The sequence below is a fragment of the Chroicocephalus ridibundus genome, chromosome 13 (genome assembly GCF_963924245.1).
Source record: "Chroicocephalus ridibundus chromosome 13, bChrRid1.1, whole genome shotgun sequence".
NCBI lineage: Eukaryota > Metazoa > Chordata > Aves > Charadriiformes > Laridae > Chroicocephalus > Chroicocephalus ridibundus.
In genome coordinates this window covers 2,348,069-2,366,692 of record NC_086296.1, presented here as the reverse complement: position 1 = coordinate 2,366,692, position 18,624 = coordinate 2,348,069, and the positions used below count along the sequence as shown (strand labels likewise).

The following is an 18,624-nucleotide window of genomic DNA, read 5'->3' as shown; positions in this document are numbered from 1 at the left end:
GCAGCAGTAATCTCTCAACACAATGGGCTGCCTTCACTAGGGCTTGTAAGCGAGAGCCTTGATAAGGTGTATCACGCTTACAAGGCAAACACGTTTCGGAGGTTATTCACACGCGGCACAAGCTGCTGGGGTTATTTCAGGCCGAAAGCCATGCAGAGCGTTGTGCTAGACACGGGGAGATCTCAGAGCTGAGGGTATCAGCCATTAATTAGGGAAACTGGCAACTCCTAATCTCCCCACATCAAGAATAAGGAACCTTGAGGGTCCACGAATTGAGATCGTTTGATTTAATTACAAATATAACACACGTCTCTCTATCTTTATTAACCTTGGAAATTCGAATAGTTTAAAATAGCCTGAAAAGCAGCCCCTGCTGCATTTGCTCACAGAGCTGCTGGGAGAGAAGGCCTCGGCAGACGTGGTATTTGCTCATAAGGGATTTCAGCCTTAAATCACCAACCGTTTGCCCAATATCACGGCAGAGCAGGCGAGGAGCACAGCACAAAGCCTGGCACACGCAGGGGCACGGGCACTGCTGCTGCAATCCAAATCCAGCATCTCTCAGCCCCACCATGACACAGAAGGAGCCAAGATCTCCTCGACCCAAAATGCTCACACCCCGCCATGGCCTTGGCACCCCGCTGGTCCTCCCCACGACCAGGCTGCCTTCTCTGGAGCTGCAGGAATGGCACTCGTACACGTGGGCTTGCCACGAGCTGCAGGAAAGGGTAACTCATTCCTTGCTCTTCCCTCCGGAGGTTCAACCACATATATGCATGATGTTCCCTTGCATTTACGAGAGGAGATGCAATGCCGATGGGGTCAGGAGCACAGTCAGGTCTGGAACACCTTCAGTTCCTCTGAAAGAAAGGAACTACTTTCCATGGGAATTAAGAAATTGTTTTGGTTAGCAGCAACGGGAAATAATTTGATGTTATATATCACAGGTAAATGAAATTGCACACAAAAAAGCAGCACCAGAAGGCAGCAAGGTCTGCAAGGTCGGAAGGTTGCCAGGGCTGATGCTACCCGCAGCCTCCAGCTGGAGGAATGCTGTCTCCAGCAGGACACGCGAGCGGCATGGGAACGGCAGGAGCGGTGCGCGCCAGAGCACAGCTGGTTCTGTATGCAGGTGTGCCGGGGTCCCATGCAGAATACCTGGTTTTATTCCCGAAGGACAGGATTCACTTGACTTGGGCGTGAGCTGCTTGGAGTCCCCCACCGGGCGCGTTGCCTCGCAGGGAGCTGGGCAGCCTCGTGCAACGGCAGCCTGAGAAAGGCACAGCGTTATTACTGTCAGGCAGCAGGAACCTGAGACAAACTCATGATTTTTCTGGGTTTGATCCCAAAACACATTTCTTTGGGCTGACTGACACTCCGAATTGCTTGGCAGACCACGACTTGGGAGCACAAGCCACAGAATTCAGACCACTTAAAAATGTAAATATTCTAAGAAACAACCCAGAAGACCTTCCTAGCATGGGAGGGAGGCATTTTTGGGGATAGGTCTCTACAAAAGCAAAATATTTCCTGAGAAGGCTTTCCACCTGGAAACACGAAGAACAAATAAGTTTTCAAAGACTAAGACATTGCCAGAGGTGCAACTCGCACCGAGGCCATAGCGGATGTGTCTCTCCAACCCAGTGTCCTGCAGAGTGCGGCGCAGCTGGCCGGGATGCTGGGATGCCGGGGTGCCAGACGCTCTCAGGGTGCCTTTGAGGCACAGGAGATGCAGAGAGGGGCACGGTGGGCACAGGGGGTGTGGGGCTGGACTGTGTGCTGGGCCTGACACCTCACCTCATGCCCCATGGCGATGTCTGAGAAGGAACGCAGCTTTTTCTGTAAAAATGCTTTGGATAGATGAACACTAGGAAGAGCACTCAAGCAAAAGGGTAATCCCAGTGCAGGAACAAATGGACATAAGCCTTCCCAAGCGCTGCTAGGCAGGGAGCAGGATTGCCGGCAGCAGCGAGGAGGGGACCTGAGTGTCGTGCAGCAGGAGCAAGGCCACCAGGCTGGCCCGCCGCGTTGCGCTGGCGGGTGACACCAAGGCCTGTGCGGGCAGAAGGCGACGGAGGGAGTGGTGGGCCCCGCCAGCCCTTCTCCGCCACCGGCACCCTCACAACCCGGGTCTGCCGGAGGGCGAACGGCCCGTTGCGAACCAGAGCGGCGCACGGATGCGAAGCGGCAGGGAGGGACGCAGCGGTGCCGGGCCATGCCCCGGTGCCACGCGCAGGTGACGGCAGGAGTCCCACACGTGTTCACACCTCCGAGCGTCCCCGCACGCCGCATAATAACCGCGCTGGGCATGTCCAGCTTTGTTGTTTTAGCCATACTGTAGAGATGCCTATTTACTTGGGAATCATATGTTTTCTGCCCTGGTCCTCACTGTATTCAGAACAGTTACTTAGCTTCAATAAGCCCCTTGTTAAAGCCTTTTCCCTTCTGTAATCTCATCAAACTAACCAAAAGGAGTTTGTTCTGAAATAGAGTCCCATTTTGTAACCTGGCTTCCTATAGGAGATCTCCCCATGCGCACTCGGCCCCTCCGCCACAAAAGGGGTCTGCTTGTCCTAGCGCGCTAACAAAACACTGCCGTCTGTTTGGGTTAGCCAGCAGGGGGTTAATGAAAAGCCCGGCCCTGGGGACTCCCACCTTATCTGCAATCATGAATTTATTGAAGAATGTGTTAATGTGCTGGATTTTATTCATCAGGGGTCAGGGCTTTTCAAATTCTTCCTCCCAGCTCCCCCTCTTTCCATCCCTCCCCAGCAAGCTCACAATGCTGTTTAAACAAAGGACTCCCAACACAAAGAGCAAATTTACACAGTAAAGTTTTCTTGCAAGCCCAGAGCAGAGTCTGGAAGAATTCCAGCTTTATAAAGAGAAAAGGGGGTGGGGGGAAGAAAGGGGGAAGGGAGAGAGGGGCATTTTGCAGAGGATAAAAGGAAATTGAGAAAAGTTCCCACCTCCTGAAGCTCAGCACTGAATATTCTCTGCCAGTTAACCCCGATGCATTACAAACCCTCCAGGACGTTTCAGCTGGACATCAGCCTTCATAACACCAAACTTTTCAGCCTCCTTCGAGAAGGAGCCTGAAATTAAATGTTTTAACATCAAATTTAGGGTGACGTTTCAACAGCTTCTTTGTCTGTGGATTAATAACATTAGCCCCGAAAAGGGCACAGCAAACATTACCTGGGGCTCACGGTTTTTTCCGTGTGCCAGTCTCCCAGGTGGTGATATAAGCAAGATATAACAGGAGATAATGAAGCTAAGCGATGGCTCACGGGCCTTGCGGTGACTACGTGTCCAAAGCCAAGTGAGAACGGGAAGGAGCCTCTGTTCCCACCTCCTGCATCCCACCCGGGCACCACGCACCATCCCAGGACCGGAGGCCATCGAGGTCCCGCAAGGAGCTTCCCTGGACGCCCACCCTCCTGGGCTCGGCACATCCACAAACCCACCGCTGTCTACAAGTGCTAGGAAAAAGGTGGTGTAATTCCAACGCAGCCTGTGCGGCCGATGGGCTCTTTTCCCCTTCCATCATTTCAAACATTATCCGCCCTCGGCAGATAGGGATAAAAGGTTGTTTGGTTGGTTGCTTTTATTTTTTATAACCAAAAGGTTAAGACCCCCCCCACTGGTCTGTCAATTTTAGTTGCGCTGGTCAGAGCTCTGGGAATTAGAGAACAGGGAGCAGTCCTGCACTAATTAACCAAAGATGACCTAAATGATTTTCTTCAGGTCTTGTCACCTCCACTTTCTGCACTATCATTAATAAGCTCTGGCAATGTCTCAGAAAGGAGGGCTCAGAACAGACGTCACCTCTACGTCTACCTCTGCCCAGCAGGCACAGCGCTACCGAGTTCACCTGAGCAAAGAGTTTTCAGGCATTTTACAAGAAAAATATACGCGATGTTATTGGCCATAAAACTAAAAAAGCTAAAACTGCAGGGGAGACGACGAACTCTGGTCACCAGACAGGGAAGTAACTGCTTCAGGCGTGTAGCTTCGAGACTTGGAAATACTCAATTCGTATTAAGAGAACCATCACAATTCCATTTTCTAACAAGTTTCTGAGCCAGAAGGATGTCATTGACCCAAATTTCCATTCCTCTGTTTATTTACTTTGGTTTGCAGGGAAAGCGATGCCTTCTGCCATACCCTCATAAAATCAGCAGCGCTCTGGAAGCAGCTAGCGCAGACAACCACCTGGAAAGAGGGGGTTTCACTGGCTCTGGCAGTCACACGCAGAAGCCCACAAACACAAACGCCTTCTAACGCCTAACGGCCAAACCCATCCGAGAGCCGTGCCACATGCTCTGCCCCGCTGAAAAGCTGAATTTGAGCTGCCCAAACTGCAGCATGACTACTCCTGTCCCCAGCTTTCGGCAGGGGCCGGGCAGATCTCGGCACACGGGATCCAGCTGCGCCGCCGATGGATCCCTGAGTGCTGCACATACAATACATATTTATAGGGTCTCCTCCGTGACAGGAATGCCAAAGCCTCGTGCAGAAAGTAACTCAAAGGACATAATTAAATCAGTTAAATGGCTTGGGAAAAGAGACACGGCTACGGCCAGATTTCAACTCTCGGCACAGTCTCAGGGCACAGGGAACAACGATTAGGAGAGCAAGAACTATAAAAGCTCTCTGACCAACTACTTGCTTTTCTTTAGTTAATAAACTATAATCCCTGCTTAACACTGACACAGACCAGGAACGAGCCTCTGAGCACAGAGCTCCGGGCACGAAGGCAAGTGTCGGGGGTAAGCAAACACCGTGCCAGCATCACCAGAGGTCACCAACATTACCAGAGGACAAGTAAAGCCGGCACAAAGAGCAGGAAATCAAAGATCAATCAGTTTATTTTCATCTGTTAACGTGATGCACAGCCAACAGCGAGCCCCTGCTGGCTTTTCGGGGCCAGGAGCTGGGAGAGGGGCATTGCTGGAGCAGGAGGGGCAGCTCCGGCTGCTGCCAGCAGCAAAAGGAGCCTTTGCACACAGGAACAGCCACCGCGCACCGGAGGAGCCGCATGAATCCAACTGTTAACAGAGCTCCTGGCGGGTTTTACTGGAATAACTGGGGCAAAGAAAGGAGCAGCGCTCGGGGAGCTGCCCCACGGCGCGGCTCTCACCGCCACGGCCATGCTGCAGGAACATCCAACCCCTCCAGACAAAGCTCCAGAGCCACAGGTGACAAGAGGAGAAAGAGAAATGCTGCAAAAGAGAGAGGACACACCGAGGCCACCCAGAGAATCCCAAGACAGAGTTTGGGCAAAGTGACTGAGACTGAACCCGCAGCTGAGAGGGTCCCGACGGTCTCAACGTAGGGGGTCACCATCACGTCTCTTCCCAACCGGGAGGGCTGGAGAGGGGTCGGGAGCCACCATGAGAGTGAGGAACACCAGCAGCTCCCTGCCACCAAACCGGGCACAGGTCCCCCGGGGGAACTGGCGGCTGCTCGGGGAGAGAGGAAGGTCTCAACCTCTGTGGTTTCCACTGCGAAGAAAGAACTGCACAGCTGCCGGGAATGCCGCTTGTATTTCTCTCTCTCAGGGTGAAAAGGAAGTCCAAACTTAAAAAACACCAATACTGAAAAAGTAATTTCTATAATTTCAATGGTTTTGAGCTCAAAGTTGGCAAAAAACATGCACGCTACTTACACAGCAAGGAGCAAAAAGCTGTGAAAACAGATATACTTCTCAGAAGGGTTGCACGCAGAAAAAAAAGTAAGCAAGTTACTTATTTTTAAATCTAGAGATACAAAGTATCTAACATATAATTACCATATTTAATGTTTCAAAACCAAAATAGCTTTTTATAGCCACCCTTAACAGATTTCTGTCTGCTACTTCTATACCCAGCCACCATGAGGAGAGGTGGGCTCACATCGTTAAAGCAGATTGCGCTCCTCTTCCATACATTTTTTTGTCCCTGCAAGAATATTAAAAGCATGGTTTGAAAATTAAGCAAAGCTTTCTCCCTCAACAGACTTGAAATGGCCCTCAGAACAGTTTCATTTTTCCGTTTGTGCTTTCAATGTTACAAAAAAACGTAGAGGGATCGGGTGGAATACAATGTCTTGGTACTTCGTTTGTGTGCTGGTGCATTATGGATGAGTTACTGGATCCCTAACTGGGCATACAGCGCTGCTGCTGGGAGGCGGGCACAACTCACCACCTGCCTGGGAGACGCAGCGGCTCGGCCCGGCCCGTTGCCCCCGGGAAGCGCGGGGCTGCGCTGCGAGCGCTCCACAGCATCCCGCGCGTCCCGCTCCCCGGGGTCCCGCTCCCCGGCGCCCGCCCAACTCACGGAGAAAACGACGCCAGGCTGAGCGCCCCTTCCGTGTTTCCTGCGAGCGCAGAAGATATGAAAGGTTGTTTCTTCAGTTCAAAAACGACATGTTTGAACGTTGCCTGGGCTATTGTGCTTTTTGGGGGTTTTTGCCTTGTAAAATACCCTACGACATTTCTCCTAAAGTTCTCCTTGGAGAACTCGCAGGAATGGGAAAGGATTAAGAGTTTGAAATTTGAATAACAGAGATGAAGGATGTTTTAAGAATCTTTGTAAGACCTCTAGCCTGTTTACCTTTTATTCACAGATTTCATCTGAAAAATCTCGCCAGAAGACGTGCTGCGGAAGATCCAGCACTCCGGCTTACAGCAAGGCCAGGAGGAACCTCCTCTGGTACCAGGGATCCTCCGCAGCCAGGGAGGAGCCTCCTCGAAACTCAGCTGCTCCCGGGGGGGTCTGTCCTTCCTCATCGAGCCCCGTTCAGTACAGCAGCCGGGGAAGCCGGTTTTTAGGGAGGATTTCCCCAGAAAACTGACAAAATTTGTCCTGATCATCACAAGGCTCAGGGTTTTACCTGTACATGAAGAGCAACCCCTCGCTTCTTCACACCTTAGGGGGAAAAGGGACTTAGCACAAAAATTAACAAACATGTGATGAAATATACAATAGCCACCATTAACATCATATTTATTGTTATTTAGTTGCTCAGTAAAACATATACAGATATGTACAATATGCATGAATACAGAAGACTGCACTTTACATATTTAAAAAAAAAAAGAAAGAAAAATAACACTCAATTTCATGAGCTATTGTCACAGTCTTCCAACCAAGCATTTAAGAAATGAATTTAACAAGAATCAAAAAAAAAAAAAAAAAGAAAAAAAAAGAAAAAAGATTACAGGATTGCCTAACACACAGCAGAGTCAAGTTTTCATATTTTACATGTGCAATAACATTTTTCAGAAGAGTTTGCTATGCAGTACGGATTACCAGTGTTTTGAATTTTTTTTTTTTTCTTTTCCATTAACCAAATTTAGTACAAAGAAATAACATCCTTTTGCTTAAGGCTGTTTTAAAGCTGTAATATTCTTGGGTAGTGAATAGTGATAAAGTTATAACTGCTGGAAATCACAGCCTGCAGTTTCATCAGTCAGAATCTATGAGCGGATGGACTCAAACCAACAATTTTAATAGAGAATTTCTAAGACAAAATTAGACTATTTCCTCCATTAGCCTTAAGCAATAAAGGAGAAACAATTCTATAAAAATGGGTTATGCTCTTATACACCATCCATTGAACAGCTGTGAATCTAGTAGTTGAGAAAACCTTACACTGCAGCTTAACAAAAAGAATCAAAATTTACCAGTTTTGTTTCTTCTGTCTGCCTTTCCCCTCCCCGCCCCCCCCCGCCCTCCCAGCAGCGCCGCGTTCCGCTGCCCTGGGCTCACCTCACCCTCTCCCTCCTTCCCACAGGTGCGACCAGTTTGCCTTACTGGTGGTGCCTGGAAGCCTCAGCCCGATTCCTGGTCTGGGAAGGGCAGGCAGCCTCGGAACGACCCCGAGACGTGCGGTATCTGGAGCCGCTCCCTCCATGACCCAGATGACACAACTCTGACGCTCATCCCCTTCCACCCTGACCACACCATGACATCCTTACCTCGTTGATAAAAGTCACCATAACTAAACAAAAATGAGCCTAACCCCTCTCTCACTGAATAACCGAGCTAGAATAGCAGCGAACTAGTAACCCTAGGGAAAAAATGATGTGGAGAAAATTTGCAAGTCTTTTAATAAATACGGCCTATTCTTTTTTTTTTTTGGCAAAGAGATATTTTATCCCTCCTCCCAACTTAAATGCAAGAGAGATTTTGCTCCGTTTGCTACTACATTTTACCTTCAAGACTAAGTGCAGAGGTTCTTCTAACAAATACCAAAGGAGTCAGGAGGTCAGTGATGCCCAGGCTCCCCCGTGCCCGGGCAGCGGGGGCTGCGCGGGAGACCCCAAACTGCCGGGCAAGGCAGGGAGAAGGCTCCAAAAGCCGCATTTTAGCTGTCCTTCACAACATATAGCAAAGTTTGTGCACATCTCAATGGCACGTTTACCACAGATCTTTGACTTCTTGGTACAACTTCTTCCCCCTGTCTGGAAGCCCTGTAGGACAAGCAGGCGCGAGATTAAGTTATTCTGGGTTTACGCAGTCATTTGGGGAAAATTTGCTCATAAATGTCACTCTCTGTTGCCCCGGCTCATCCTCTGAAGGAAGCACGCCTGGAGCCGTGCAGCTCAGCAAGGAGCAGAGGCCGGATCTCGGGTACCGCTCAGCTCTGCCGCCCACGGGGCTTTGGCCCGGCTCGGGCCGACGCCGGCTGTGCCTCAGCTTCCCCTTCCACGGAAGAGCGCAACTTACCTCTTGCACAACTGGCTTTTTCCTACAGCTCTCCAACACGACTGGGTTGGAAGTATTATTGTTCACAAAATTAAATCTTTTCAATTCTTACCACATGGGGCTACGCTGGTAGTTTAGATACGTTAAAAAAAATAATTTAAAAAATCAGTGCATTCAATGTCAAATTAATGGAGAAAATTAGTAAAATGAAACTACTGCAGGCAACACAAGCTTCATGACAAAGCTCTAGCCTTCTGCATCTGCTGTCAGTACCAAGTACACCAGGTTATGAGCATGAAGCTTGTCCTGGTCAGTCATATGTACCGTTTCTGTTCTGATCTTTGGCAAAAAGCAAAGAAACCATAAAAGCGCAGGTCGGCCCTGGCGCTGCTAACTGCTGCCCCGGGGAGAGCTCGCATCGGCTCCTTTTGCTCGGTTGATAATGTCACTTAATTTAAGCAAGATCGAATGGATAGGAGGTTAGCAAAAGGATCGCATGTGACCATATTACTCAGCAAGACTACATGGACAATAAGGCCCAGAAGACGGTCAACTGCTGATTTTAACTCCTCACTACCTAAAAATCCTGTCCTCCCACTGCATCCACCTCACGAGCCCAGCGATGTGGGAGCAGACCCAGCGGTGCCACAGCTCCCACACTCGGCAGCTGAAAACACACGATCCCGGCTCCAGTACAGCCCGTCCCCCTCATTTCATAGGATTTAAAACTGCTGGGGTTCCATTGGTTTTTGAGGAATTGCTTCCACTTTGTATTTCTATGAGCAAGTGACAAAGCCAGTCCCCAGTGGACTCCAGGAGAGAAGAACCCGCTGCAGAGAGCAAACCAGAAGAAAAAGGGCGGTGAGACCAACTGAGTCACTGCCTTTCTACTTTAAGGAGGATTTCTCTTTAAAAGCCATCTGAAATGTTTGGTGCAGCATTCACCGAGAGGTCTCTTCCCGGTAGTGCAGGGTGTGCATCCCTGACCTCAGGAAGCCTGAAAAACCTGTTCTCTTGAATGCAGCAGGAAAAACTAAAAACAAAGAAGTAAGCCATCGGCTGCACTCCTGCACTCCGGTGCAGGAATGCCATCAGACCATGAACTCTTTCTAAATTTTCAGCTGCAAGTGCTGGAACGCGGTATCATGTGTCTAGGCATGTGTTTGGCTGGGGTTACTCCAAGCCCCACCAGGCTGGAAGTGGTGGGAGCTGCAGAGGGAACCCACCACGGCAGCCCCGGCCCCGCTCCAGAGCCCCCAAGCACTTTGCTAGACAGGATTAAAAGTTAAACACGTATTTGGGTGAACCGGGACTTCAGAAATCACAGGCAAAGAGGCATCTTCCAGAGTGAGGGCTGAAAATTATTACTCTACCAGGAGGTATTTTACTGGGGACAGTGATATTTCATTGCAGGGACAGGGGAGGGCTCGGAGCTTTCGGCAGCGCACACACCTACAAAGGTACGAAACATCCCATCTTTTTTGTTTCAAACCAAGAAGGCGTGAAGCAGCTCCACAGCCAATTGCTCCAGGATGGGCAAAAATCCTCATCCTCGTGGCAGCTCCAACTTCAACACAAAGTAAAACAATATTGAAAAATCACATTTCAAAGCTCCCAAATTTATCCAAAGTCAAGTCACTGACCAGACCGGTAAGAGGAAATCAATCCATGCATGGTTAATAAGAGCACATTCAACTAACATTTCCAAACACTGCGAGTCTCTCTGAAGCCACATATGACCGAGAGAGAGGATTTCAGACCATCCCGCGCCACTGGCATTTTAGGCAGAATTCCCTCTCCATTGGTGTCTACCGAGAACATTACTTCAAAATAATTAAAGGCCCAGCACAATCATCGAAGATAAAATACAAAGCAGTCTTCAAACTCCATCCCTTGAGGAGGGACACATTTTGTGAATTCATGACAGAAGTAATAAATAACCCTAGAGAGGCCGACCTTTATTTCACAGCTAAAACCTAAATCTCCAGTGATGTTATTAAGCTTCGGGGAGCAGAGGAAAGCGAGCCGGGCTGCGCGGGGCAGGGGGGGACGGCTCGCACTCCCTCTACACAGAGGACACACAAATAATGGACATTTACGTAAAACCACAGGAGTGTCGGATCATCACGTCAGTCGTGTTTTTATCTGGTTTGCTTCCAACTTTCTTCTCGAATGAGTATTATCTATCATGAGCAGGGAAGTATGGTTTTCCTTTTATTGTGTGCATCTAAGTAACGCTGCTCTTCAACGCATGGCAAAAACGGGGCCTCAAATGAGTTTGGGTGGGGGGGGAGGCCTAACGGGGTGTCTCCCTACCTGGCAGATTAGGAAACGCTGACCGTGGGCATACAGCCCCCCGCACTCCCCTGCTCGGGCCGTCCCCTGACCGCCGCCACTGCACCAGGACGGCTGCATGCACAGGACGCTGCGTCCTGCTTCGATCAACAGCATCTTCCTTCAGCTAAAAATGGGTGAAAAACGGGCAGGGTGCGGCAGTGCCACCAGGCAGGGCTTTGGGGACACCGGCCACAGCGGGCAATGGACCCAGCCCCGCTGGGGGTGCCAGCTCTTGCAGCGGGACACCTCGGGACAGCCCAGGCTGGAGGCACACAGTGGCTCCGGGGGATTTTTTTCCTCCAGCAGTTATAAAGTGGGATCGGCAGGAGCATCACCAGGACCAGGAGGCTGTGGCCTCGCTGGGGAGCACCCCCTGCTCCTCCTCGCAAGCCGAGAGGGAGCCTGGGCATTCGGTGGAGGACATAACGACTCTTAATAATAAAGTAAACTTCCTGTTCGACTTATTTAGAAAAACATCTCTTCTATACCTTCCCCGGCTGTGTCTGAACCAGCCTGTTCCTGACAGAGCTCCGTCTCTGGGCTTCAGCAGGGTAAATACAGGAACGAGCGTCCTCGCCTCGCAGAGGGAGGCAGAGAGCAACCGAGGCTGAACGTTATTAGCAACAGAACATCATTTTCTCCAGAAAGGGCAGGCTCGTTGCCTGAATATTCAATAGAGCATTAACTGTTTGGTTTGTATGTGACTGGCAAAAGCTGGGTGTCAATATAATATATAATATAATGATGACCATTTCACTTTAACCGGCGTTTATTCCTGAACTGCTGTTCTTCAGGATCACCATCGTAATAAGCACTGAACAAAGCAAAACAAAGAAAAAAAAAAAAAAAAAGAAAAACAAAGCAAATGAGGAAGAAGAGGAGGAGGAGGATCTTTGTCTTATTATGACATACGTGACTTGGACATACGCTGAGATGAAAAAGGAAAAGGCCTCATCTATAAATGTATGCCAAGGTTACAGAATAATGGGAAAAAGTGGTCTAGCAGGAAAATCTTAAGCAAAAGTGTGCTAACTGCAGAAGGGTTAACACTGGTAACATACTGTGGCAGAAGATTAAAAAAAAGTTGAGGTTTACTTTAAATTAACCCTTTCCAGTCCATATGCCACTAAGCAGGTACCAACCTAGAAAAATAGTCCACCTAGCAGTAGCGGCCCTTTGAAATTAAAAAGAGAAAAAAAATAATTTCTTTTGTTCAAGTCAGGGCGGCCACAAAAGTCCCAAATCTGTTGGAGATGTCCGAATGCAGGGACCTCCACGTCGGCACCGCAGTCCGGCCCTTCGCCTCGCCCACGTCGTCCGTGCAGTGGACCGAGAGGCACTGCAGGTGGCTGCCGGTCTGCGCCGTGGCCGAGGTCTTGCTCGGGGGAAGGTCGTGGGCTGGAAAGGGGTCACAGAGAGAGCGTTAGGAGAACCGCGCGATGCAACCCCATCGCGCTCACGCAACGACCGATGGCAGGCAGGGAGCGGAGATGGCCCCGTGGCCCCGCATCCGTCTCTGCCCCGCCAGCCCGTGCCCCGGCTCCTGCACCCGCACTGTCCCCCAGCTCGGGGACGTGGCGTCGCCGCCACTGGTACAGCTCCCTCATCCCACCCCACAGCAAGCTTCTCCGGCTGATTTTTCACCGTGCCAGAAAGACATCAAAAATATTCTCTTTCACATGCACTTGTTTTAATAAAGTAAACCAGCAATAGGTCTGTACGCAGGGGATGTGTACCCAACTGATTATGAGTATCCTGGATTGCAGCACAATTGGGAATTTTCACCCCCCAGTATTTGAAATCAATACTGACACCTCCCCAAGCAAGAAACCAGCCCCAAACCCTCCGTGTCTTCCAGGTCATTCCCATCATCGGCCTCGCACGGGTACAGGGCTCCCTGATCGCCTCTTTTAATGGAATACCATGATAACGTTTTTCTTACAATTCCTCCATTTTAGGAATTTACATTATCTTTAGCCACTACTAGTTTCTGTTAACCACAGAAATTAAAGAGTTTAACTTAAACATCCTACACAACGTCCCAGGCCTTTTTCCTCTGGATTTCACAGTTAATACGAAGAGCAGCTAGAATTGTTCCTTCCAAAGTATACTACTACGTACTCATGACTCATTCTCACTGGTACTCCTTTATTTTCCCTTGCTTCCATTCTTAGTACTTTCAGGCAACCTCCTCTGTCGCAAATATATTTTTCTCATCTTCAAAATTTGCCTTGGTGCACATGCCTTCTCCCTGCCCAGTGCATCCAGAACATCTTTCCTTTACCACCTTCTTCCTTGCTGAAATCAATCAATTCTGTAGTTCTTCTCGGCTGCTCATAGTCAAATCACCAAAAAAAAAGCTCAAAGACAAAATCCCCCAAACTTCATCCCTCGCCTTGCAACTCCTCACGTCCCCAAAGTCCCTGCACGGGGTCCTTCTTGCACCCCTCTGAAACACAAGGCAGCGGCTGTGTCCCCCGCCGGCTGGGGCTGGGCAGCCCGGTGGCCGGCGCAGGCTGGGGCTGGTTCCCCTCTCCCCAGGGGGAGCTGGCCCACCAGCCCGGGAACTCGGAAAACCCCCTCGGAGCTAACGCACCCCCGGGAACGCCGCTCCTTCTGCCGAGCTGATGCAAACAGCCGCCTCAGCCCTGGAAGGAAGGCTTTTTTGTGAGATAAAAATGGTGAGTAAATAGAGGAATGGCACAAAGCACAACAGAAAAACAGCCAAGAGCATCTCAGGAAGCAGCCTGCGTTTCCCCTCACCCACCATTTCGCTCCTGTTCACCCAGCACGCAAACGGTAAGAGCGGACCCGCCACAGGGACCGTGATTTCTCTGCTGCACCCTTGAGAGCTCCCATCGCGCGGGGCTGAGGGTGATGCTGGAGCGTGCCAAATAATGCCAGAAAATGGCTGTGAATGTTTAACCTCCTTAAGACCTTTCTTCACCTCATCTTTCCTATGTTCCACAAAGCCGAGCAGTGCGGGTTTATCACACTTCATGGAGCAAGTTGCATTTGTTTCACTCAACCAGCCGCTACACCAGATACAAAACAGGAACTGAACAGCTTGTTACACGATCACGGTGAGATTAAAAAATAATCTTAAAGTAATCTGGAAGTTCCTGATTTAAACTGGAAAATTATTTCAATGCTTGATTATAGGACGTCAGAGATGCTCATATTCAAAAGAGTATCACAACACCACATAGAGAAACTAATTAGAAGCTGGGGACGCGATGCTGTAAACGACGGGAGAAGGAGCGCAGAGCGGTGCTGCTGCCTGCTCAGCCATGCGCTGCTTTAGCGCAACCATGTGCAAAATCAACACAAAGCTCCGTTCCACGCCTCAGCCCCGCACAGCCATGCTCCAGGATTGCATTTCTGCAGGACACCCTCACCCCCTGCTCGAACAAAGAATCCAACATCCGCAGGTCAAAGACGCTCACCTTCTCTGAACTCCAAGGTGGATTACAGTCCCCTGTAACTGGCACTGGGTTTTTTTAGTCAGGTTTTGATAAATAAGCAGTGCCAAGGAGCAGAGCTGAAGCACCGAGCGGAGTTCGCTGTGTAATACCCAAACGCAGAGTTTCAGTGGCATTAGCACCCTTTGCCTTTGCTCCAGTGCCGGGAACTCTTACTCTTCCCCCCTGCTACCCTCGAGCAGCATCACCCCCCCAGACCCTCCACACTCCGCAGCCGCCTCTGAAGAACTACAAGCGTTTTCACCTCCCCGGGGGAGCGTTTCCACCTCGGCCCTGAGCAGGAGGGACCCGTGGGTGCTGCGGAGCTGGTGGAGGGGCAGCGCTCTGCGGGCACGGCAGCCCTGCGCACAGCCAGCAGCTGCGGGGGCGCGGACCAGCGAGTCCCCCGCTGACATGATAGTGCCACTTCAGGAAAATCATAGGGGGAAAAAAAAAAAGACTCCCTAAATAAATGCTATTTTATGAAGTGTTCAATTTAAACTTACTATCCTGGATGTAAATATAATAGCTTTTTATTTATAAAATGTTTAGAACTCAAATGGGATCGCAGAGAATTGAGAAAGGGAAATGGTCTTTTAATGTGTATTTGTTCACATCCCTTACACTGCTCACACTACCCGATATTTTTATTCTTAGGTCTCTCTGACTGTACAGGACATGCTGGTCTCGGTACAGGAAAAGCCAGTGCCTTGAGATTAGTCTGTGTGACAGCAGCTTTCTTCCTCTACCGCAGAGAAAGAGGAAAGAGTCCCGGTGCTGAGCTGCTGCCACGAGGGGCCCGGGGATCTCGGTGGCGTTTCTGCAAGGAGCATTCACTGCCGGGCTCCATCAGCCCGGCCTCTGGGCTGAGGACACAGGGACACCCACGGAAGCGGCAGGGACCGCACGTTCCCAGAGCAGGACCCAGATCAGGGCCGGAGCTCACCGCGCCGCGCTGGCAGCGATGGCTGCACTCACACCCAGCAGGGATCGGGTCCTCGGCCAACGAGTCAGTGAGGAACTTCGTATGCCAGAAGCATCTAAAGAATAAACTAGGCTTATTTATTTGTAAATCAGTAAATAATTTCTAAAACATTTCCTGTGGATAAAATTTGTAAGCAAACTACTGATAAAGGAATCAATGCAACATCTGTCCTGCAGTGATGAGCAGGATTTGAGGAAACCCCAAGCAAAGGAGGTGAGCAGGACTCAATCCTAAATTTGCGAAGTTAATACTGATTGCCACCGTCCACACGATGCCTAACTCAACATCACTGTGGGAGCTCAAGCTCTCTTGGTCTCCTGTTAAAGAGCACAGAAAATGATGCATTCGAATCCGAAACAGAGCGAGGATGAGAGCGTGCAGTAAGGCCTGCATTGGCACAAGTGTTCTCAAAGCCAACCCGGAGGGAAATATTCAGTGCAATTTACTTTTTTCCTGTATTTCTACCTTGACAAAGCTATGATGTTTTTCTGAAAAAAAAACAAAAAATCCTTTGTATTAAAAAATTAGTTGCACTGATCCACCTGATGAGAATTACGTTCTTAAGCAGGAGATACTGCCTGATGCTTGTCCAAAACGCTAATACTCTCCCAGCAGACGTGTTTCGCCAGCCTTCCTCGCTGTCTCTCTGCCTCCTTCAAACCAGCACCCGCCTCCTGCAGCGCAGGCAGTCCTGAGGGGTGGTGTCAGTAGAGACTGATGGGACGCAGCAGGTTAAAATTAGTCAGGTAATGCAAGATGGTGTCATCACGTCACTGCCTCGCAGTTGCCAAGTTTCAGATAAATCACTGTCAGTCATGAAGTACACCTAATTGAAGGCAAGGAATTTTCAAACAAATTATGTTGAAATTGCACAACTGCCTTCTATTAGCGACTACTGCAAGAAAGTTGTATTATTAATAAAAGCAATACCCTTGTAATAAGAGCCATCCTCCACACGCAGGATCTCGAGATGGTCTGGGTGGAGACTTCCTCTCCAAACCAAAGGACGTGACACGACAGAACCTGGGTCAGCTGCAAGTAAAAGTACCCGGTTCGCAGGATAGTGTGTGCCCCTTGGAAACGGCAAATGCCGAAGTAAAGATAAGTGATAAAACGTCCTATGTAAGCGCACAACGTGTTCACGTGGAAGGCATGAAACTCAAAGCAATAAAGTGACCAAAGACCAAAAGGAGTTTGGAAACGGCTCAAGCGTAACAATATCCTCACCCCAAAAAGCTCTGCAGAAGCCAGCTACTGTACGGATCGAGCTTAAATTTTTAGCACTGGAAACTATTTCTTCCTTTTACCTTGATTATAATGGTCCATCCGACCATTTTCCTGTCCAGAGCAGCAACCCATACCCAGTATTTCAGGGGAAGATAAAGGCGAGGAAAGCCCACCACTGCCTGTCCCAGCCAACTGCGCAAAATTGCTCACAGCAGAGAAAATTCCGGCAATAATCACTGAATGCCCTGGAAGTTAACACGAGCTTTGATTAATATTATTAGCTCAGCTTGCACACAGGCACTTCCAAGAGCCAGCCATAACATCTGGAAGAGCTGGGTGGCTACAGCGAAGAAATATTTGCAAACATTCATTGGAACATGAAAGTGAATGAAGTCCGGCCATTTTCACAGCTCTTACATGCTTGTGTTCAGCCAATATTCCAGCAAGTTTGTTTATTGCAGTTTAAGCTGTGTGTTTTAGGTAAATATTTTGAGCTATTCCCTGAATAGTTTGGTAACATTCATCAGTTATAACAACATACAAAAGCAACTGTAAGAATTGTTATCAAGCAGTCGGGACAAAAACGCCGGGCTGCTCTCCCGTACAGAGGCAGATGCACGCACAGACAGCTTCACATCCCAAAAGACTACAAAAACTTTCCTTTTTCAAAAAATAATATTAAAGTTCGCTTTTAGCCAAAAGCTCCACGTTAAGCTTTTGAACAGGCTTTACCCACACAAACGTATTTCAATTGTGAAGACCCAAACAAGCGAAGAGAGAAACGCGGGGCCCGTGGAAGACTCCCCCAGCCCCTCTCCCGTGCCCCGTACCCGCTGCTCTGACCGGGCACATTTAGGGACCTGCTCTTCCGTTCTGCTCTACTTTGCAAAGGCACACACGCCCTCAGAAAATGAAAGGCTGCTGTTCGTTTGTGTACCCAGCCCGAGCAGCAGCAGGGTGACTAAGGCAGGAGCCTGGCCAGGCCTCGGCAGCCCGCAGCGGGGACACTGGGAGGAGACCGGGAGTTCAGTTCTGCTCCACCAAAAAATTCAACGCACACGCTACAGACCGCTTTTTCACATCAGCCCAGGAAAAACACATTTCTCTCCAGAGAGATTAGATCCTGACACCCTCCTCAATCCCAAACACATCATATATACACACTTTCATTCCCTCCAGCTTCCTTCTCACTCCTCCTTTTTCCTTATCCCACATTAAGCTGCTCTGTAAAGCCTCTTCTCTCATGTAGCATCTCCTTATGCGTTTTTTAAAAATAAACATGTTCTCTTAACTGTGACGACCCCACCAAGCACTATGCAAACCCAGAAGTACCCCTATTTTTAGGTAAACTAATCCCATTAAAAAGGAGTTCACCTGCAATGCTAGCACGCCTTACATGCATCGTCTCGTGAGAGAGGAGATGAATTGGGGGAGGGATGGTGTGTAGTCAAGGCAACCGTGGATGCTACACAGAGGCACTGGGAGTTTATGCTGCTCTTCAGGTGCCTCTCATGCCATTCCTCACATTTTTGCCAAAACCACCGCCAACAAAAGGAACGGGAGGCAGGGACAAGCAGGAGCGAGGGTGCAGCCACAGTCTGGCAGGGGTCTGGTTGGGAATGGGTTCCACTCCACATTTCAGCGTTCCTTCGAGATTGAAGTGACAAACAGGAGGCGAAGATCCCTGGAACGGCTCCTTGCCCCAGGGCTCGTCCCTTACACTTCTTCACCGGCTCTGACAAAGCTCCAGCCGCCCGCGCTGCCCAGGGTCCGGCCGCCCCGCACAGCGTGGCCCCGCCGCCGCCGCCCTCGATGGCCAGCCGAGCGTGAAGCCCCTGGATTGCTACTGATCTTGTTAAGGCTAGATCAGAGGATTTGGCCAAAACCACTATATTCCCTGGTCAGAGATCAGTTTCCCCTC

General features: G+C 49.6%; 1 protein-coding gene across 4 annotated transcripts in view; it reads right to left on the bottom strand.

Moving 5' to 3' along the window:
- The window catches only part of MN1 (MN1 proto-oncogene, transcriptional regulator), a 111,227-nt gene that overhangs the window by 62,740 nt on the left and 29,863 nt on the right, over positions 1-18,624 (bottom strand). For 2 of the 4 annotated variants that reach the window (XM_063350904.1, XM_063350906.1), the window contains one exon: positions 6,973-12,428. The exons of 1 other annotated variant lie outside the window; for it this stretch is intronic. In XM_063350904.1, the coding sequence (XP_063206974.1) occupies positions 12,249-12,428 (180 nt within the window). In that variant the 3' untranslated portion in view covers positions 6,973-12,248. Of the gene's footprint in view, positions 1-1,158; positions 1,271-6,972; positions 12,429-18,624 lie in introns of those variants that run through there. One more of the 4 variants, XM_063350907.1, reaches the window with a different exon arrangement.